Genomic DNA, 23744 nt, shown 5'->3' with positions numbered 1-23744 from the left:
GGCCAGGGCAGCGGGGCGGGACGCGCAGGTCCCCGGCCGTAGACCAATCTCTCGGGACTTTGCTCCGCTGATCCCCCGCGCCTCCTGCGCTGGAGTTCCCGAGGGTGCTGCCCGCCCAGCCTCTCCCCAGCATGTAAAGTGCCCGGTCCCTCTTCGGACTTTGCGGAGGCAGCAACTTTCCTTCCTCGCGCCCGCGCCGGGGCAGCAGCGGGAGCGCGTAGCGCGGCCTGCCAGCCCCGCATCCCGCCGCCACCATGAGCGACGAGAGCGCCAAGGACCTGGAGAAACAGCTTCGCCTGCGCGTGTGCGTGCTCAGCGAGCTCCAGAAGACCGAGCGGGACTATGTGGGCACGCTTGAGTTCCTGGTGTCGGTGAGTGTCCCCGCCCGGAGACGCCGGGAGCAGCGGGGCTGCGCGGGGCGCGGGGCGCAGGGCGCGGGCGGGCGCGGGAAGCGCGCGCGGCATTGTCTGTGCGGGGACCGGAGAATAGGCTCTGGCGTAGCCGGCACCCGAATGCGCGCGAGTTGACCCCCGCGGTGATTTTTCCGTGCCTTGGGACGAACTGAGTCGCCACGGTCTTGGGGAGCTGTGTTGGAAAAGTTGGCTCGAATGGGAGGCTGTAGTCCAGGGAATCCCTCCTGCACCATCTTTCCTCACTTTTCTTTACCCACCTCCCCAGCCCGCTGCATTGCTTTGTCTAATTTACCCCCTTCTCTTCCTCCCCGGGGATTTTGTTTTGAGCTTTGACTTGAAGTCAGTCTGCTCTCTCGGGTACATTGGGTTAATTTTGTTTGTTTGTTTCCTTGATTCTTCTGGAGCTTGAGCTCATTATTCAAATTACATGGCAGTGATGTCTTTTTAGTTATAATAATCTATGAAACAGGATTCTGGTGGAGGGTACAGAAAGAGCAGCGGGGTTATGATCTCTAGCAGCTGTTGGATATTAAAGCCACATGTGGAGCTCACTCCATCCTAGTCCTGCAGTCTCCTTCCTTACCCCCTGGTTTAAATATGTCCCCAGCTCAGATCCTGGATCCCCTGCTCAGCTTGAGAACGGTATAAGAAGACTCTTGTCAAACAATCTCAAGATTTCCCAGAACTGGCAGGAACTTTGTTTCAGATTGACCCGCTGGAAATCTGCATTGATAACGTTTCATTCATTTTAGGGCCAGCAGGGGTAAAATTGAGTGAAGGAAACTGAAATATCATTCAAAAGTGGAATTCGAGTCAGCACAGGCGAAGAATTTGAGATTGGCTCTTCTCCACCCAGATGACCTGGAGAGAGCATCACTTAAAGACTGAGTTGCTGTAGTCTTTGCAATCTCAATCAAGACTCTAATCTCCTTCCACCCCCCCTGATGCATACCCCCTTGGTCTGAAGGGAAATGTTTCAGAGGTCAAACCTCCTGCTCAGTTTTCTGAAAGATATAAATTTTCTGCTTATAATAATGAGAGAGGAAATTCACTTCTTGGTTATAGCAAGAAGGAAAGAAATGTCTGAAAGGATACACAGGTTGGCTTTTGGTTGACTTCTCAAATTAAAATCAGTGTTCTTGAACTCCAGGGACCATATGCTTTGAAGGTAAAGGGATATTTGAGAACATACCAGTAATTGGTGACAAATAGAATTGTTGTACACTTCCCATGCAGCAGTGTAAAAAAAAAATCATTTCTAAGGAGATTTGACTTTCAATAGCTTCAAATTTGGCTGTCACCAAACTTTGTTGGTGACAGAGTTCTTTGACTTTTGCAGAATCTGAGTCATTTCTTAAATTGCATTAGTTACTCCTTTCTGGTGATATATATATATATATATATATATAAAAGTACTGTGTAGAGTGCTAATTCAGAGGTTAACCTAATTTACTTTAAAACACACTTTGTGGATCTTATTTAAAGCATTAGTTTTTTTTATTACCATATAAAGTTAGGTAAGAAATTATGGCAGGTATAAAATAGTTTTCCCTGTTTATAAGTAAATCATTTTATGATTTCATTCTTCTTATTTTATTCAGAAATTTCTTCTACTTTTCCTTTTTTACACCACTATTTGTGTACACATATGTTCATACACACCCAAAGGCACTAATTTGTCTGGATGTCATCCTAGACAAAATTTTACCCTGACTTCTTTTCAATGTTACAACCATTCAAAGTAAAAAATCTACTTATAAATACATAATTAGTTTTTTTTTATTTTTGATATTTTATTGGAACAACATTTAATCCCCATGTATTTTACTTGGTCACTTTCAATGGATGCCATCAATCCACTTTTAATATTGGCCTAAGTTGTTTTGTAGCAAAAGCTTTAAATATATTTAAGCTGTTTGGCCTGGCAATTCTTCTTCTAGGAGTTCATCCTAAGGGAACAATCGGAAATGAAGACAAACAATAAAAGTTATTTTTAAAAAATAAAGTATAGCATTCAATGAGTGATAAATTTCCTGAAAAAATTTGATAGTGCATTCTAAGTCGAATTTAAATATTTGTTATATTAGTCATTGTTTTAGTTTTCTGTCATGCTTCAAACTATTAACATGGATGAACGATAATTCTTATCTTAATTAGGAAGAGGCGGAAAGAGATAGAAAACATATTTTTAGTTTTACCAAAAACATGTTTTTACATACAGACCCATAAATACTCAAAAAAAAAAAAGGTATTATTTCCTCTGATTAAATTGTCACATGACTTAACTAAGATCTTTTATACTTCGGATTCCTTTTTGTTCTTATTTTAAGCCTTTGGCCTTAGAAGCAGAATGTACCCTTCCTCACCCCATATTGCCCCTTTTCTCTCTACCATAGCATATCAATCTTGTGCACCTTCATTCTAGTTGTAACAAACTGCTACCCTTTAAACTTGTTGCAGTCATTTAGGATGGGTTGGTTGTCGCATGGGGTGCCATGCCTTTTCAGACCTCTTTGTCACTCCTCCCTACCCCTTATCTTCCTGTGCATTCCTACTGGGCTTTCAAAGCTCAGTTCATGTCCTTCAGGAGACCTTTCATGAACCCTTGCCCTCTTCACTCACCCCAGGCCAGAGCGCTTACTGCTTTGTACCCAGTGGTTCCTGTAGTTACTTCCTTAGAGCCAAAGGTAGCTTAGACATTTGTTTATACTTGTCTCATTCTATTAGACTGTAAGCTCCTTGAGGTCAGGGGCACAGTTTCCTCAACTGTCTGTTCATCAGTGAATGAATGAATGAGTATATTGATCCACCCTTTAACATCCCATTCCATTTTTAAAGATACTTTGTAATCATCCTTAAGAATTCTGTTTTTGTTTTTCTTGGATTTTTTCTGTACGGATAGTAGACAATTAAGTTTCACCCAGGTAGAAATTAACTTAAGTTTTGCTGAAGCACCCATAAATTTATGTAGCAAACATTTTAAATTAAGTGTATAGTACCGACATTTAAAACAGAAACATATTTTAAATTAAGCCTTGTGGCATTAAAGATTTTGTAGCAAACGTTTCAATTCATTGTATTTTAAATTTCATTTGCTATTATGAATAGGATTATCTTATATCTGGATTAATTATTTTTAGGTTAGAAAAAAATGGCAGAGAGTGACAGAATTTGATTGAACTTATGTTCTTATTTTGCTTGGGAAGTGAAAATCTGTGGTTTATTAGAAATGCTGTAAATCATTTCTTATACAGAATTATTCTGTGCACCTAACATGCAGTATTTATTGTCTAAAGTCTGCACAATAGTAGATGGTAACTGGTTTCCTGTTTGCAACCCAGTCACAGGGCTTGGCAAGATCACCATGATTTTACAAAACCCATTTGAGTGCCTGGAGAAAGGGCAGATCAGGGTGGGCTTCCTGGGTGAGCATCCTGTGCAGTCACATATGGCTTCTTACTCACAAGGACCTCCAGCTTGGTTTAATGCTCTGCTATGACTGTCTTGAAATTTCTGCTGATTTTATGTTCGGGCTTGTATGGAGTACAATGGGATAATTGAGTATAAGTAAAGCAGATAAATTTAAGGAAAAAGCTTTATAATTAAGTACCTTTAATAGCACTTTTCCCCCTGCTTTTTTGAACAAAAGGCTTCCCATTTTCGTTTTGCAACAGGCCTGGTAAGTTGATTGTTTCAGTGTGGCAAGTGGCACTGAGGCATGATGACCATCTACTTTTTTGGACTAAACTGGGATATCTCTGAGAAGGAAAGGAAAAGCTCTTTGTAATCACACTGGGGAACAGGTATAAACTGTGAGTGGTCTGGATGAATCAGGAAACATGGTTATTTCAAATAAATGTGTAGGCACATTAAGACAAAATCTTTGAACTGCGAGTCTTATCTTAAAAAAATTTGAAATTGTTACCTGTCCAGGCTAGTACTGTCTCTAATCTACTCTGCAATTTTGGACCCTTTCTTAAACATTTCAAGCCCTATTTTCTTCATCTGTAAAGTGGGAGAACAGTGTCATTTCTCAGGATTTCTGGAATGATGAGAAGATGTATGCATTGGGCTCAGCTTGGTGTGAGACTCTCAGCAGGACCCTGTAGATACTGCTTTTTCCTTTGATGCCACAGTTGTTAACATAGAGTCACACACATTGTTGATAACTAGTATATAATTTTTGTCTTGCTTATAGTTTCCTCTACCCTTTTGCTATTTGAGTCTCTTCTTTGCTTTCACCCCATGACTGCCAGTGCAGCTCTTCCCGTGGTATTCCTATAATGTTCAGTAGACTTCAAGAGAGTGAGAAAATGGAATTGTATGTAGCAGCAACTATCATTCCTATGACACTCTACAGTTTGCAATAACAATTGCATATTCAGTATCTGATTTGGCTTAATTTGAGTCTTGGCTCTTTAAATGATGCTCCTTGGATCTCCAAAGTTCTGCAATTTAGCCTCAGGTGTCCTCACAGGGGTGAGAGGAAGCTGAATTGAGGGAGCTCTCCATCCTGGCTTCTCATAGAATTAGCCCAGCCTTCTGATTAGAGTTTTCCTAAAGCTGTTAGGAAAACAACTTATCTAGATGGTAAACTCCAAGAGAATAGGGACAGTGCATTTACTTCCTATGTACACTTTTCTTGGCCTAAACACAATGCTTTGTAAATAGCAGGTGCTCAAGAAAACAAACAGGAAAATAAGGCAAAGCAACAGAACAGTTTGAATAAATCTGAAAACAACTTCTTTTAATCATGATATAACTTTCCAAGTAAAGATTAATTGATTTAACACATTATGTCTTGGCTTACATTATGGACTCAACTGTGTCCTTTCAAAATTCATATATAGAAACCCTAACCCTTAGTATATAAATTATCACTATTCCATGTGGAGGTGCAAGGGCAGAGTAATTAGCCAACTGGCATGGAGGCATCAGAGACTCCTTAGGCTTTGGGAAGAGGTGATAATGGAGCTGATCCCTGAAGGATAAGGAGGAATGTGTCAGTGTGGGAAGAGGGTTATTCATCTAGAAAGAATAGCTTGTTGAGTGTGATCACAGTGAGGTATGTTGGGAGTGCTACCACATTCTTCACTTATGGAGCAAAAAAGTTCTGTATGCTCTTTGGGTATTGGTAATAGATGTGATAATTTCAATAACGTTCAGAAAGATTCCATTCTTAAGAATTCTGACTTCAATTAAAGGCCATGGGGAATTAATTTTGAGGACATGTTTGCTCTAATGAGCAAACTAGTCTGGGATGGTGAAGGTTGACTCTGGAAAGGGGATGTCCCATGATGGAAGTTTCCAGGTCAGGATTCCCTGAATCTTACTCACCTTGTGATTCCTTCTCATTCAGTATTTCTGCCACCTCCCCTGCCCTCTGCACACAGGGCTTCTTCAAGTGCCCCACATGGCATATAGAGAAGCCCTTTCCATGCTCTCCATCGAGGACAGGTCATAACATTCAAAAAGTTAAAGGCGAGCACAGGCCATGAGACTGCATGAGACGTAAACATAGTCTAGCTGGTGCAGTGCAGATTGCTGTGCCTACCAAAGTGAGCTTGCCCTCTGGGTCGGCAGACCCTGCTCTAATTTTATCCTCAACTCTGGAAACAGTTCTGATTTGATCCTGCTGGCTGGGCATTACTCCTGGGCCAAGTGGTTACCCTTTGCCTGGGGTTTGTTGTTTTCTGGTCATTAGTCTGCAAATATATACATGAGGCTGACCTCAGAAGCTGCCCTTATGATGTCTTGACCTCTATGGTCAATGTTCCATGAACTTAATGGGGTTCTTTCATAATTCTGACTTTTGGAGTATTAATCATATGGCCAAGCCTACTCCCTACACAGAGGAATAGGTCTTTGGTTTTGTATACATAATTATACCTTATTATATACGAATAGTATCTATCGAGAGTAGTTTTGTTTCTTAGTATGAGAATTCTGTTAACAGAGTTGAGGAACAAAGATTGGATTCTGGTTGCCCAATAGGCATTTCTACCATTGTATTGGTCCAATACAATGGTTAAGAAATATGGAATGTCTGATCTAAGGTAAAGGAGAAAATAAAGAGCAAAACAAAACAAAATTCATACCGAAGCACAAACACCAATGACTATGAGACATTTCTAGTACCCTTAGTATTTGTGTTCACACACAAGTGGGGGTTTAAGTAGAATGGAGACCATGGGGATGGTGCTTAGGTCTTGTTTGAAGACAAAATGTGTAGTGTCATTAATAGAGAAAAGGAAAACAAAGGACACAACAGAACTGGAATAGGAGGAAAGTGAATTTGGTTTTGGACATGCTGAGTTGAAAATTCTGTGACTCTTGAAGATAGGAATGTGGAAATTAAGGAGGAATTTGGGGCAAAAGTTTGAAATCTAAAAACTAATCTTTTATGTTGAAGCCAGAAACTAATCTAAAAACGAATCTTTTATGTTGACGACAAAATGGGAGCAATTTTTTTAAAGATTTATTTATTTATTCATATAAGAACTGGGGTACAGGACAGAGGTGCAGTGGGATGAGAGGATTCACCAGAGACAGAGTAGTGAACAGAACAGGCAGACTGACTGATATACACTGCTGAGGGGAGCAGTGGGCGAGTCAGGAGAGGTCTGCTGTGCCATGTGGGTAGCTCCCTGGCCGGCCGGGGATCAAACTCATGCTGCAGAGGCTGCGGATAGCTTCACAGTGCTGTGCTTAACCCTTTGCGCCACCAGGGAGGCCCAAAATGGGAACAATTTGAGGAAGAAAATGTATAGACCAAGAGAATGGTGTTGGAAAGCCAATCCGTGAAAGTCAGAGAGAGAGAGTAGAGTACATGGATGACTTGGGCTGAATCCTTAAAGGATTGAAACAAAGAACCAGGAGAGTGTGATCTTTTGAAAGGAAGGAAGGATTTAGTTACCAGAAGAAAGGTTTCTTTAAAGTGTCAGACCTTTAGAGAAGTAGGTAGTGTGAAGACTGAGGAGGGCACTGGATTTGGCAAATAACCATGTCATTGGGGTTTTAGCTTGAGTAATGTGTATGAGTAGACATCTAAGAAAGAGCTATATGAGTGGAAGTTGAGGAGGTGAAGAGCCATAGAGATGGTTAATAAGAAGTTTGGCAGCAAATGCTAGGGAAGAAATAGGGTAACATAAAGGGTGATGTTACCCAGGGATGTTGGAAGGAGGTGAGGTGAACCAAAGGGAAAGAGATGTTTGAGTTTTGAATACAGTTAGTTTGACCTAAAAATAGTTGGTTTGTTTATATTCATTCTTAAAATTTTTTTAAGATTTATTTTTATTTATGCATAAAAGAACTGGAGATGTTGGGGTGGGGGTGAGAGGATTCACCAGAGACAGAGTGGGGAGCATAATAGGCGGATCTACTGAAATACACTGCTGAAGGGCACAGAGAGCAAGGCAGGAGGTCTGCTGCGCCATATGTGGGTTAGCTCCCTGGCCAAAGATCGAACTCATGCCACAGTGGCTGGTGATAGCTTGATAGTGCTGAGACTTTAACTCCTGTGCCCCTAGGGAGGCGCCCATTCTTAAAAAAAAACCTTATGTATAATATTTGTTTTAAAAATAGATGGGTTTTAATTATTCTGGACTTACTAAAGTTACATAGTTACATTAAAATCAAGATTTCCTTGATTTATGACTTTCTGTTTGCCTCAAATAATCAAAAATTCAGGAAAAGCATCCTTCAGTAAATACTTCTTTGATTGAAAGTGTTTCTGGGTCACACTTAAAAGTGTGGTTGGGGGCCTCTCTGGTGGTGCAAGGGGTTAAGATGCAACCTATGAAGCTGTCTGCAGCCACTTCAGCATGAGTTCGATCCCTGGCCAGCCAGGGAACATCCCACATGGCTCAGCAGACCTCTCCTGACTTGCCCACTGCTCCCCTCAGCCAGTGTATTTCAGTAGATCTGCCTGTTCTCTTCCCCACTCTGTCTCTGGTGAATCCTCTCACCCCCCAGACCTCTGACCTGTACCCCAGTTCTTGTATGCATAAATAAACAAACAAACAAATAAATCTTTTTTTTTTTGAAGTGTGGTTGGGATTATGAACACACTCATTCAAATCTTTACTTGTCTAATGAAAATGTATTTTTTACTTTCTTTTCCATTCTTACACATCATTGCATTTGATTCAGGAGCTCAATAATTGTAATTTTAAGAAAATTGACAATTACATTGAGATTTTGATATTTGAACATTTCTAATTTCTGTAGATGATGTCATACTTTGATTCTTAAATAAATTGTTGTATTCTCGAGCCTTGCCATGTAGTAAAGCATAGTGTACGAAAAAGGGACCTGTTTTATAGGAGACTATCTAAGCCAAGGACATTATGTTCTGTTATTAATGCAAAATGCATATTTTCCATTAAAAAGCAAGCCATTCATTTGAAAAGATTAAGTGGCACAATGCTTAAGAAATGATTTCCACTATTTAAATTTAGAATACTAATATATAAGTATTTTCTGGGTTTGTAGTAAAAATTTAGCGATATGGAATTGCAATGGGTGAATAATTTTATTCATTTTAAAACTTTGTTTCTCTGAGGAAAAGAAGGGTTGGTGTCTATGTTTTCCTTTGCTTTGCTATTTTTGTTATTTTAGTTATCTTTTTAAGTTGCCTTCATGCCACTAGGAGACTCTTTATGGACTGTAACACATTTTAAGGGATTGTGCAAGAAATGTTGATGTTTTCCTTTGATGCCTTGTAATGCCTCAACTTGGCTTTGCTTTCAGGCTCCCTTGGAATTCTAGTTTTTTTCTTATTTAAAGTTATTGCCGCAAAGAAAGAAATATTGAAATTCCAGAAATGATATTTCTCATTCCAAAGTTTTATTTGCCAGTCGCACTAAGAGAAGGGCAATGAAAAGACATTATTCTACTCTATTAATTCACCTAAATGTAAGTTCCATACCCATATACCCCAAGTTTAATAATTCATTATTTTTCCACAGGTGAAATTATGGGAATGAAGCGTTTTTTTTTTTCTTTTTAACACTGTATATCTGCATTGTGTTTGACTTTGAATAACTTTAATATATATTTATATATTATCAGAAATATCTTTGTATTTATATATTTTACATTTTAACAAAGTATTCTAATTACAACTTTTTCTTAGTTTTTGTTTTCTATTTCTTAATACAGAGACTTCTGGCAAAGACTTCCAATTGTCCCCAATATCCAATATTCTTTTTTTAATTAGCATGATAAATGTTTTAGCTCAGTACATGATTGTTCAGTTTAAGACTACATTCCCCAGCCTCCCGTGCAGTTAAATGTGGTTATATGAATAGTTTCTAAACAGTGGATGTGACAAATGGTACAAGTAACTTCTAAATTGTACCTTTACAACTCAGGAGTATGCACTGTTTATTTTCTTTTCCCCCTTTTCTCCGGCTGGTATGATGATGTGATGGCAGGTACTTGGGCAACTGTTTTTGAACCATGAAATGGAATTCATGTATTGAAAATGACAGAAAAACAAAACAGAAGGAGTCCATTTCTTTTTTTTTAATTTTTAAATTTTATTTATTTATGCATACAAGAGCAGGGGTACAGGCCAGAGGTTGGGGTGGTGGTGAGAGGATTCTCCAGAGACAGAGTGGGAAGCAGAACAGGCAGATTGATTGAAATACACTGCTGAGGGGAGCAGAGGGCGAGACCGGAGAGGTCTGCTGTACTATGTGGGTCAGTTCCTTGGCCAGGGATTGAACTCATGCTGCAGTGGCTGCAGACAGCTTCGTAGTGCTGACACTTAACCCCTTGCACCACCAGGGAGGTTCAAGGAGTCCATTTCTTTATTGAAGGGTGTTGTCTGTATAAAAGTAGGCCTGGAAATACATCAGTATTTAACTGTCACAAAATCATCTTCTTTTAAGATTTATACCTTGCTTCCAACTTCTCATTGATTTATGCAAATTATTTCTTTTATTTATTTATTTATCTATTAAAAAAAGATTTATTTATTTATTTATACAAGCACTGGGTACAGTCAGAAGCGCGGGAGGGTGAGAGAATTCACCAGAGCCAGAGTGGGGAACAGAACAGGCAGACTGACGAAATACACTGCTGAGGGGAGCAGTGGGTGTGGCAGGAGAGGTCTGTGTGCCATGTGGGACCCTCACCAGCGGCCGGGGATCCATCTGGCGCTGCAGAGGGTGCGGGCAGCTTCACAGCCCAGGGCTCAACAGCTGCGCTACCAGGGGAGGCCCTGATTTATGAAAATTATTAACAAACTGACAAACTATAATATATTTTCTGCATTTGTCTTGTTAAGCTGAATAATCTTATTTTCTTTTTCTTTATTGAATCTTCCATAACTCATCAATGATAGCTCCACTTTATGCTAAAACCCTTCTCTTTCTATTTTGCTATTGGTATAGTTTACTTTTTTCTTTAGGAAAAGAACAGTATTTTAATCTGTACTTACATGTTCTTATCTGCAGATCAGAATTTTGTGTTTGTATATTTATAAGGATATTTGTTTAACTGCTTTAACGGAGGCTAAATTAACAGTTTACACAACACAGAAAGATTGTTTGTGACTATGCAAGCTGTATGTAATCAACATAGTCTTTTTTGTTTCCTTTCTTGATGCTCTGGTTATTTAACCTTCGATACTATTGCCCAAGTATTCCAGGGGAGTAAGCAGTTAGCTTCATCAGGTCATTCAGAGACTCCAGAACCTTCTAGCTAACTGCCCCATCATCCCTTAGGGCTAGTTAAATCAGAGCCTGTAGGATAGAGAGCCAGGCATCAGTATTTTATGTATCTTCTCCATGTGGTCCCCGTGTGCAGAATAGGTTGGGGAACCCATACACTAAGGTGTTCTTGTCTATATGGTTGAAGCTGACTTACCAGGAGCCCTTTCATATTCCAGGCCCTAGGGCGCAGAAGATGGGATACAGATTACACACATTGCTTTCATTCTCATCTCTGGCTAGAACTTTGTAAGATGGCAGAGCCAGTTGAAAGGGATACTGGGGATGTGGTGTCTAGTGGGGTACCTATGCGCACAGCTGAAACTTGGGGAGTTTATACTATAGAGTTATATTCTATATAAAGTAAATAATGAGGCTCAGTATTTTTAAGTCCCAGTGATATTTTAAAATTGTGTTCTCAGAAAATAAATTTACATTAATTCTGGGATTCCTTTACTCTGAGAACCTATTATGCTTGAAATATAATTTGGATTATTTTCTTCTAAAATTTTACATAGAATAATTCTACATATTATTCCACTGCCCAGACAAATACACATAGACCTCCCTCTAATATTTACATTTTGTATGTTTGTAAGAGCTCTCTAGGATTCCCTTCCCTCCAAAATTGGGTTTCATTTCAGGAAGACTTTGGGGCATTTGGAGATTTTGTGTAACTTTTACATTTTTCTAAATTCTCCAAAAAATGCTCTAAGCTAACATGAAGGGTGTTGTCTGTATCCTATAAAAGTGGGCCTGGGAAATACATCACTATTTAACTGTCACAAAATCATCTTCTTTTAAGATTTATACCTTGCCTCCAACTTCTCATTGATTTATGACCATTATTAACAAACTGACAAACTATAATATATTTTCTGTAATATATTATCTCTAAGCTAACATGGAAATCATCATTTCTTACGTACAACTCACAACGACCTTCAGGGCTTATGTCATTAACACACACTGAGGACACTCTGGTAAATTCCTCAGTGGGAGGTGGGATTCTGCTTAGGTCCACTGTACAGCTATTCTAAGACGTTTTGCTGGCGAGTCACCAGCATGGGCATTTCTGGATTGTAGAAACTGTGTGATTAATCCGGGATAGGAAAATCAAGGCAGATTTTGGGACACAGAACTTGTTGACTCCAGAAGTACACAGAGCTAGAAGTCAGGAAGGAACAGTAGTTCATTTCAGGCAAACCGGCAAAAGCTAGAGAGCAACTGGAGCTCATGGTCAATCTAAGACAGGGGTCAGAGCCAGGCAAGCACTCAGGAGCCAAAGATTACCCAGAAGTCAGGAGTTTCCCTTACAGAAATGCAAAAACACAACAAACCCTTCAAAAAAGGACAAAGCTTTATTCTCCTGTTGTCATGTTGGTTATCAGTTAACATATTCATTACGGAAACTATTTTCAGTTTAATGATCCTTGTATCATTTTGAATATCTGTGTACTTATTTACATAGCATTTCAGAACAGATTTGGACTCTTGGTTTTGTGTGTTAAATACACACACACACACGTATTAATGTTCCAGGATGTGTGCATTGCTTGTCATTCAATGGATATTGTATAGATTGCATTGGTAAAAACATTAATGTAATTTAACAAGTGAAGTTAATTTCTGCAAGTATTTTTTTATTATTTTTTTATTTTTTTAAAAAGATTTATTCATTTATACCAGAACTGGGGTACAGACCAGATGCGTGGGAGGGTGAGAGGATTCACCAGAGACAGAGCAGGGAACAGAACAGGCAGACTGACTGAAATACACTGCTGAGGGGAGCAGCGGGCACTACAGGAGAGGTCTGCTGCACCATGTGGGTTTCTCCCCTTCTGGCTGGGATCGAACCCGCGCTGCAGAGGCTGCGGACAGCTTCACATTCCGTTACTCAACTGCATGTGCCACCAGGGAGGCCCAATTTCTGCAAGTATTCTGTTCACTAGATCTACTTATTTGGATAGGAAAGATGAGGGAGAGAAGGTGGCATCTGGTAGTCACTGAAAGATGTTTGATTAATAGGACACGTTATATTGATTGGGACATTTCCCTCAGTTTCTAGCAAAGATAAGTAGAATAATTGTGCAATGTTAGGATACAAAAGGAAATCATGTTATGGATAGTTGAGTATAGCTTTCAATTAAATTATAAGAAGTTGACATTTTTCTATGTATTTTTCAGTGAATTAAAAATTCTTAATATATCTTCATTTTATGCTGAAATTTTCTGTGGGTTGCAAATACTCTGGATTTTTTTTTTTTTTAGTCTTTAAGTAAGTTTTACTTAATTATAAAGGACATGATAAATTAGGTAGTCAGAAAATTTGAAGTTTTTTAAAAAAGATTTATTTTATTTATTTATGCATTCAAGAACTGGGGTGTAGGCCAGAGGTGCAGGGGATGAGAGGATTCACCAGAGACAGAGTGGGGAGCAGAGTGGATCTACTGAAATACACTGCTGAGGGGAACAGTGGGAAGGACAGGAGAAGTCTGCTGTGCCATGTGGGTTAGCTCTCCGGTTGGGGATTGAACTCATGTTGCAGTGGCTGGTCATAGCTTGATCACACTGAGATTTTCACCCCTGTGCCAATAGGGAGACCCCAAATTTGAAGTTTAATGGATATTTGAATGGATTCTTAATTTTAAACATGAATATCTCTATAGTTTTGAACTTGACACTTTAATGCATGAAGATATAAGCAAATATTGATGTGAAATACAGATAATCAGGCAGTATATTTGAATAACTTTTTCTAAAAAAGGTTTGCTAACTAGATTTAAAGAAAAATAGAGAGTCATTATATTGCATTATATAGTCTTCCAGCAAACTATTGTTTTTTCCAACTTGTCAGGATTCAAAACTCCAATTCTTCTATGACATTTAGAATTTCTTTTAGTTCCTAATATGTTTTAGAGAATCTACAGTGATTTTTTTTAAATAAAGACCAAATGAAATAATCTGTGAATGAAAATTAGCACAGTATGGAATCAGAAGGAATTTAAAATTTATTTCCAAAAGCCAACTCACTTAATATGTGAAAAATGTTATTTTCATCATAGTGCAATTTTTGTGTCAGATCAATGTAAATAGCACTTTTAATATGCTAAGCATTATGATTTGTTCTCTGTGATACTTTCCCCCCCAAAAAAACATGGGCTTCAGATATTTTGATTCCTGCTGTTTCTGGGTACATTAATTTAGCACCTATTGTGTGCTAGTAATTACTATTTTTGATTGAGAGGATATATACAAGAATATATATCTTGCTTTCATGAACCTCCCACCCTAAGCCAGGAGATACAAGGCAAATGGCAAAATATATGTTATGTTACCTAGTCTAACTGGCAAAGAAGATAAATGAAGTAGAGACAAGGAAAAAAATCTGTATTTGTTTTGAGATTTTATATAGGATGCAAAGGCTGAAATTCATTCCTTTCTGTCACAACACTTTTTCTAAGTCCCTAAAAATATTTGAAAATAATTTTTCTTTATTACTCTTAACCTTACCAGGTAATAGTCAAGAGGAAGGTGCTAATCAGGTGTCTTGTTTAACTCCACAGTATAATTATAATTCAGAGGTGAAATTAAACCCACATACATGTTGCTACTATAGTTAATAGAACAGATTAGATAAAGCACTCTAAAATTTTAGGCTTTGCCTAGTTAATTCTTTAACTTGTTAATTCTTTTTTAGTCCACTGATTTTCATATAATGGGATTTTTTTTTTGGAGGTGCCAACTAAATTTATGCTGCCCCACTCTGTTATATGGTCATACCATTGAGGAGTTAATTTTATAGAATGTTTGCCAATGTGGTTTCAGGGCCCAGCAACTTGGTGTTCAGTGGGAATTGCAGCCAAGGTCAGAATTCATCATTGGTGGGAAACCAGCACCGCTCTAGAGACAAGATCATCACTGGCTGAGAAACTTCTGCTGGAAGTGAAGTGTCCTTTAGCTTTTAGCAGATTAGGGTGAGAGGGTGGAGAACTTGAATTGACAGCAAGATCTAAAGACAGTGTTGTTGCTATTACCTTAGATAACCCCAGAGTTAAAAGCTGAGGTATAAAGTGCTTTCATAATTTTTACTTATTTAACATCTTTCCCTGAGAGGGAACAGGAGGAGTAGGGAGTGGAGTGTACCTTTCAAGCTATCCTCTCCTCCCCCCTTCCTCAGACAGTAGTATTGTGTCCCTGATGGCCTTATAGAAGTAACTCCCTTGAGAAGCGTGGACAGCTGGATGTAGTCTCTTTGTGGCCCATAAAGTGTCATTGGAGCCACTGCCAGAGACTGGAGGAGGGGAAGGGTCACTTCAGGACTGTGGAAAATATTCCCTTTCTCCTCAGCATCCTGGGGCCTTGATTTTTGTGTTAGTGTTATTAGAGTCTGGGAGCTTGGTTTCTGGCCTTGAATTATTTTTCAGGTTCTAGAAATGATATTTTAAAAGCAGCCTTTTGTGGGACTTCATCAATTCACTGAATTTGTGACATAAAGGGAGGGAAATATGTTTACTACTATCATCATTACCAACTTCAGAATAGAAGTTGGTGAGTAATTATATTTCTATTAGGCTTTAAAAAAGTATAGCTGAAGGGAAGGGATTTAGCTGCCTGTATTTTTTGATAAGGTTATGTGCTTTCCTCTTCCGTTTCTCTTTGGAGACTATTCTATGGCTAATACATCATAAAAATTAAAAGGAAGTGCTAACACAATTACCACAGAAAGTTCAAATCTTTTCCATTTACTTCTCTTTGTGCTATTTGTGACTTGTCTGCCTGATATTTTCAAAGTAAGGAAAAACTTGGGATTCTTATCTATCCTTTATCAGTGGCACAGATTTTGACTGTGTTTTAACGTTGGCAAAACTGGGATAAAATCACTTATAACGGGCCTCCCCCATGGCGCAGCGGTTTGAGTGCTGGGTTGTGAAGCTGCCTGCAGCCTCTGCAGTGCCGGTTCGATCCCCGGCTGCTCCCCGGCCACTGGAGGAGGGTCCCACATGGCGCGCAGACCTCTCCTGCCACCCGCTGCTCCCCTCAGCAGTGTACTTCAGTCCCTCTGCCTGCTCTGCTCCTCGCTCTGGCTCTGGTGAATTCTCTCACCCTCCCGCGCTTCTGACTGTACCCCCAGTGCTTGTATAAATAAATAAATTAATTAATTTAAAAAAAATAAACCCTTCCTAAAAAAAAAAAAATCACTTATAACACTAACTGCTATTGTATCAAACTAATCACAAGAATGTGTGCAGAATATATGCAGTGAGCATTAACAGCAAGATTTGTTTCATGAAATATGCAAGATCCAATGCCTGCAAAATCAGATACTCACTATCCTTTTAACAAATTTTCCATCCCATCAGTAGCTCTTACTTGGGGACTTTGGGGTTTTCTGCTTCACTCTGCTCTGTGTCATAGTGCTCATCTGGACATCAGTCCCAGAGTCCCAGGAGAAGGCTCTGCACGCTGATGGTGCTCATTAATCAAGAGCACAGGGAATGCATCAGGGTCATCACTGGGAAGCTGGGCTGGGTTTAGAAGTTGGTCTAAGATAACATCAGGACATGCCGGAGGTCATGAAAGGAACTGAGGCCAAAGGTTAACACAGCTGAGTCTCTGTAGTCTGTGACACTGAGCCAACGAAGCAGCCTTGGGGGAATCTCTGCCACCTTGTACACTAGAGAAATGTAGTAGTTCCTGCTGCTCAGTCCCTTCCCATGCCCTGCCTGACCATCCCTCTGGTGGAGATGATTTTCCTGGACTGATGGGGTAGCCTCAAAATTGGACATTAGGTTTGTGATAAAAGGGATAAATAATCCATAATGATAATGATTAGGACCAAAGACATTTTGACTGCTTTTATTAAACTTATTTTCTTACATGATTAGACTAATTATTTGAACTAGTTAGTTTATAGTTACTCCCTTAGTCTATTTTCTACCTAGGAAGATTTATTCATGTTTTATGCTTATCACATGATTTAGAAGAATACTTAACCAGCCACTAGGACCTTTATGTCAAGTCTGATCTTATTTAGAGACTGAGCTAGCAGGAAGAACTTAAAAACCGTCTCGACAACTTGTTTGAAGGTTGCTTTTTATTTTGCTCAGCAGTTTCATTTTGCTGCCACTGTGAAAACATTGGAGGGTCTTTCTTTAGCTCACTAGTGGTCTCAGCTGCACACAGGTGAAATGGGTTACCCCAAACAAAATGAACAGAGTTAGACTCTTACCCATCATTTCATACTTATTCTTGTATTAACATTCTATAATTCAAGTTTCCTCTATAACTAGATTTGCTCTAATTCTTGGCACCTTCAACATTTCATCCCTTTGATGTTTATCCTATTTTTTCAATTTGTTTAGGGATTCAGAAAGTGTGAAAAACTAGCAAGAGAATCAGCTATTTCCATTTTGGGGAAAAAAGAGCAAAGTGGTTTTATTTATTAACTTGATGGTATATGTTTTAGGAATGGTGGGTGAGAGTGAGGCTAATAATTGTTTCTTGGATTTGGTCTCTAAATTTCTTCTAAAACTGTATAAGGTCCAGATATTTAGTCTTGAAAATGCCACTCTGCATCAAAACCAAAGATGAATGAAATAACTCAAAGCCACAACCTCAAATGAGAACTATTCCTATTCTTATGAAGAAATGCTGTAATAATCCTTAGCCTTTCAACAACATGGACTTAATTTTCCCAGTAAATATAACAATACCCTAATCTATTTTCATGATTCTATGTCTCTGATGGAATCAATTTACAAATAAAGACAGACATTTTACTTTGTAGTTCTCAGCCACACCAATCCCCTACAGAGATTGAACTGGGTTGCCAGTTTGGGAAAATATACCCAAAATACTTGGAGTTAGAGTTCTCACACTACTAGGTACAAACTCACATTTTCTTGATCAAGAGTAATGATGTTTTGTTGTTTTTTTTTTTTAAAGGATTTTTAAAAAGATTTATTTATTTATTTATTTATACAAGCACTGGGTACAGTCAGAAGTGCGGGAGGTTGAAAGAATTTACCAGAGCCAGAGCCCGGAGCAGAGCAGGCAGAAGGACCGAAGTACACTGCTGAGGGGAGCAGCGGGCGGCAGGAGAGGTCTGCGCACCATGTGGGACCCTCCTCCGGTGGTGGTGGGGGAGCAGCCGGGGATCGAACCGGCGCTGCAGAGGCTGTGGGCAGCTTCGCAACCGAGCGCTCAACCGCTGTGCCACCAGGGAAACCCAAGAGTAATGCTGTTTTGACTTTAGAGTGAGAAATATGAAATAAATCAGGAGAAAACCACACTCCTCTTTTGAGATTGTGAAGTAGTTGGTGTCCTGTATGAAGCTAGTCAGAGCAATTTGGGTCCAGGTTTGCATGTCAGGACAGATTCCAGGGTAAGGGCTATCTTCATTCACTTGCTGAAACACCAGTGCCTTCACTCTTTGAAGTTATTTAGCAATTATATTCTTATGCTGTATTACTTAATACAAAGAGATTCCCTTACACCTGTCATTCTAGTAACAAAGAGTGAAGCTTTGAGGTTTTGAGTAGCTAATACTTTTGATGGGAATTACTGGAAAGACTGCCTCATTCCATTGCTTTGCTTTTGTAGATTAGTAATTAAAATGGTCAGGCTGCAGTCAAAAGGAAACCTACATTCCTAATGTTTATTGCAGCACTATTCACAATAGCCAAGAGATGAAAACAAAACAAATGCCCAAAACCAGATGAATGAATCAGGAAGATGTTGTATATATACACATGGAATACTACTCAGTGATCAAAAAGATAAACTCATGCCACTTGTGGCAACATGAATGGAGCTGGAAAGGATAATGCTAAGCAAAATAAGTCAGAAGGAGAAAGATAAATACCAGGTGGTTTCACTTACATGTGGAATATAGAGAAGCCAAACAAGGGTTAGACAAAGACAAACTTTAAAACTTTTTGAAAGCTGACCATGGATCAGAAAGGGAGGGAGAGGGAGCAGGGTGAGAAAAGCAAGGTGTTGGGGAGAACATAATGGACTATGCTGAGAGAGCTATGGTGACCACACCTGTGGGAGAAATCCTATATTGTCAAAAAGTTAACAAGAATGTAAAACAATGGTGCGTCATTAAAATATTTTAAAAAAATGTAGGTTTTAAAAATCAAAAAATGTAGAATAAAATAGTCAAACTGAAGGGTTGGTGCAGGGGAGTTAGTGGGTGATCAAGTGGCCTGTGGGGCAGATGGTGGATGGAGAGCTGGGGTTGGTTTCTGAGCAAGTGAGTCACAGAATTATACGAATTCAGGAGGAGTCATCTGACAGCTAGTAGGAATGACTCTTTTGGGCACAGGAAGAGACCAACAAATTCATTGAAAAGACTAAGTCAGTGGGGAATCTGATGATGGACCTCACTCCAGACCAACTTTAAAGAGAATTTCAGCTTAGGGGGAAGAGAGTGCAGAGTAAGGAATCAAGATTTGTGAAAGCTCCCTAGCTGATTCTAATGCGTGCACTGGGTTGAGGAATACAGGAAAATTAATAAAATTAAATTAACATACATATCAATCGAGGGTTGAGATAAATAAACCTGCCCCCTTTAAAAAGTTGACCTGTGTGGTTTAAGTTACGTGCTTGCTTCCTTGGAAAGAGAAGTTGGAGATGGCAAAGAGAAAAGCAGTGAGTTGAGAATTAGTGTGCATTTATGGAGTAGGTTTAAAGATCATGTCTAGAAAAAGACTTTATTGAATTGACCAATATGTTCCTAAATGGAGCAGAGTGACCACAATCATGGAGTTGACTGTGCTCAACAATTTTCTGATTCTCATTCTATGCTTTACTCTAGTTCTCCAGTTATATAAATCTCTGAAAAAAAGAATTTATTTATTTATTTATACAAGCACTGGGTACAGTCAGAAGTGCAGGATGGTGAGAGAATTCACCAGAGCAGGGAGTAGAGCAGGCAGACTGATGAAGTACACTGTGGAGGGGAGCAGTGGGCGGCAGGGGAGGTCTGTGCACCATGTGGGAACCTCGCCGGCAGCTGGGAATCGAACCGGTGCTGCAGAGGCTGCGGGCAGATTTGCAGCCCAGCATTCAACCACTGTGCCACTGGGGAGGCCCCCCCCAAAAAAAAAGATTTTTTTTTTTTAAAGTTCTACGTAATGGGACCAGTTGGCTTCTTGGTACAGTCAAATCTGATTTCTGGTCTTTCTACTACTTAACTGTTAAGTGCCAGCAACTCCTGTATGATGGGAATTCGTATACACTGTCACTCATGGCACCCCAGTTCTGTGATGTAAGGATTAGTCTCCTAATATTATAGAAGATGAAAGGAGGCTCCAAGAGCTTCACTTGCTTGTGAGAGAGCACACATCTGCTTTAGTTCCTAAGACTGTGCTATTTGATCTTTCCCCTGTAGTCTCTGCATAGGTGAGAAACTGGGGAGATATAGGTGAGTACTCTGCAGAAAAGGAATGTGCAAAGATTGTTAGTATTATTGTCATTAGTAGCCCAGGTGGATGAATCATTTAAAGTTACATGAAGGTAAGTAGTAAAGGAGATGTGTGGAAGAAAGCAGAGTTCAATGACTGTACCCAGGAACTGAAAGGAGTTAGCCTGAACACCGTAGTAACTTCACACTTACTCTTCTCACATTTTTTTGAACCAGTCCCAGATTTTATTTCACTACACCAAATTTGTCTTTATCCAAGTCACCAATTATATATATCTTGCTAAATCCAGTGGTCAGCTTGTTGGTCTTCATTTTGCTTGACCTAAATGAGATACCTCCTTCTAGGATACTATACTCTCGTGATTTTCCTCCTGCCTCTGTCCTCCATCATCTCAGTGTCTTTTGCTAGGTGAGCTTCTTCTTCCATGGTATGTAGTTATTGGAGCTATATGATATGTTTCCTGCAGTCCCAGGATTCACAGCTCTGACCCATTCTCTTCTCTATCCACATTTAGTCCCTTGGTGATCATCCTGAATTTCAGACTTGGATACCTGCCTCTCCCACTGCATGTATAATAGTATCCCACACTTTTCAGGAACCAAATGAAACTTCATATAATCTTCCCTCCTGTTGTCCTGCTCTCTCCCTGTTGAACTGTATCCTCCTGAGACCTTACCCATGTCAGTAATTGAAAACCTTCTCTCATATCTCATAGTTAATAATGACAAAAAATATCAACTTGAACCACTTTTCACCACCTCTGTCCATTACTGTTACCTTGATCTAGAGACTTCCTGCTTGCTTTTTCTGCAGTCCTATAACCAGGGATGTATATAGTATTTGGAGTGATTTTTATTTTTATTTTTTTAAAGATTTATTTATTTATGTATACAAGAGCTGGGATACAGGCCAGAGGTGTGGGGGGGTGAGAGGATTCACCAGAGACAGAGTGGGGAACAGAATAGGCAGATTGACCGAAGTACACTGCTGAGGGGAGCGGCAGGCGAGTCAGGAGAGGTTTGCTGCGCCATGTGGTTTGCTCCCTGGCCAGCTGAGTATCGAACTCGTGCTACAGTGGCTGTGGATAGCTTCATAGATTGTGTCTTAACCCCTTGTGCTACCAGGGAGGCCCTGGAGTGATTTTTAAAGAATGTGTCAGGTCACTTCACTTCTTTGCTCTAAAGTCTCCAAATACTTCTCATCTTCTTCAGCATAAAAGCTGATGTCCTTCTTGTGTGTGTGAGACCACGTGGCCTGCACCCTTCCCCTTTATCTTTATTATTTAATTTCCTGCTATTCTTCCCCTCACCCTCATCTAATCACAATGACTTCTTTGTGGAGTCTTGCATTTGTAGAGTATATACTTCTGCCTCAGGACCTTTGCACTGTTGCTCCTTTTGCTTGGAACATTCTCCTCTTAAAATACCCTCATGATCAGCTCCTTCACTTTAGGTTTTTGCTCAGATGTCACTTCTTGGTGAGACAGCCGTTTAACACCATATTCCAAGTTGCATCTCTTTTCAATCCAACAGACCTTGTTCATTTTTTCTACTTTATCTAAAACACTTGCTGATATATATTTGTTTATCTCTGCTGCTTCCACTAGAAAATGAGCTCTTTAGGAAAGAGATTTTTGACCTTTTACTTTATTGCTCTTTGCTCAACTGCTAGAACAACTCCTTGCACATAGTAGGTGTTCATATATTTTTTAATAAACTTATGAGCAGTGCTCAATTCATATTAAAGTATGAAAACCTTGAAATTTTTTTTTGAGAAAAATTCTTGAAACATCACATATTGGAGAGGTATTTTCAATCTAGTAATGGCCTAAAAACTTGAGTCAGATTATAGATGTAAAGAGTTTAACACAGCAGATGATACTGACAATATAATAAATGATGAGAAGGCGATACACTGACAAAATTAACTTATAAAACAAAGAAGTATCTAAATATTGAGGAATTAGCAAAAGAGAAGTGAAATTAGCTAGACTACATTTACTAGGAGATGTCATTTAGCGGTTACCCAGTAAAACTTTTCAATAGGAATGACAATGTACTGATAGTGAAGAGTATATTGTTAAACTTTCAATTTATATGATGTAGAAGAAAATAATCAGCTGATTTTTTTCTCTGTCTGAGAACAACAGTAAGATAACAATCATTATTAGTGGGAGAATTTTTTTTTTTAAGATTTTATTTATTTTTGTGTAGAATAGCTGGGATGCAGGCCAGAGATGCAGGGGTGAAAGGATTCACCAGAGACAGAATGGGGAACAGAACAGCAGACTGACTGAAATACACTGTTGAGGAGAGCAGCTGGTGAGTTAGGAGAGGTCTGCTGCACCATGTGGGTAGCTCCCTTGCTGGGGATCGAACTTGTGCTACAGAGGCTGTGGACAGCTCCATAGGTTACCTCTTAAACCCTTGTGCCAACAGGGAGGCCCCTGTAGAATTACTAATTTTCTTTAAAAAAGATTTATTTATTTTTTATACAAGAGCTGGGGTACAGGCCAGATGCGCAGGACTGTGAGAGGATTCACCAGAGACAGAGTGGGGAACAGAACAGGCAGACGGACTGAAATACACTCCTGAGGGGAGCAGCGAGTGAGACAGGAGAGGTCTGCCGTGCCATGTGGGAGTCTCCCTTGCCAGCTGGGAATCAAACCCACGCTGCAGAGGCTGTGGACAGCTTCACAGCACTGCACTCAACCCGCTGCGCCACCGGGGAGGCCCTGAAGAATTATTTTTTAAGTGCCAATTTGTGAACATAAGCATGTGTATACCAAGGGAGATTTGAAAGGCAAGAAACTGATTTATGTGAAGCCACTTGCTTGATGAGATGTCTTTAATGGTTTTGTTTTGTTTTCATCTCATCCCTAAGTCTAAAGGTATAATTAAAGTTCACTGTTGTGAGAGGCTCAGAGGCCTTTGCTTTGGACTCTAATAATTGTTTGGGTTCCAATTGCAGTAGTTTCTGTGATAAAATCCATTGGTGATCTCCATAGAACTTATGCTACTATCATTATGTGTGGAGAGGAGGGAAAAGTATCAGTTTAATTTCTTTTTGTCTATGAGATTACTTTATGCCATCCTATTTAGTCAGGTATTTTGTGTTGAAAGTGAAATATCTTCTGAATTTCACTGCTGCTTCTTGTTGTTGGGGAAATTCTTTCAGAA

At 39.5% G+C, this 23744-nt stretch overlaps 1 protein-coding gene across 1 annotated transcript in view; it reads left to right on the top strand.

Moving 5' to 3' along the window:
- Positions 1-254: 254 nt before the first annotated feature.
- The window catches only part of PREX2 (phosphatidylinositol-3,4,5-trisphosphate dependent Rac exchange factor 2), a gene marked incomplete at its 5' end in the record, with an annotated part of 262693 nt that continues 239203 nt past the window's right edge, over positions 255-23744 (top strand). The window contains one exon of the mRNA XM_084229429.1: positions 255-371. Within this exon, the coding sequence (XP_084085555.1) occupies positions 255-371 (117 nt within the window). The remainder of the gene's footprint in view (positions 372-23744) is intronic.

This window comes from Talpa europaea, assembly GCF_964194135.1.
Source record: "Talpa europaea genome assembly, chromosome: 3".
NCBI classification, from domain to species: domain Eukaryota; kingdom Metazoa; phylum Chordata; class Mammalia; order Eulipotyphla; family Talpidae; genus Talpa; species Talpa europaea.
This window is presented reverse-complemented; position numbering and strand designations above follow the sequence as displayed.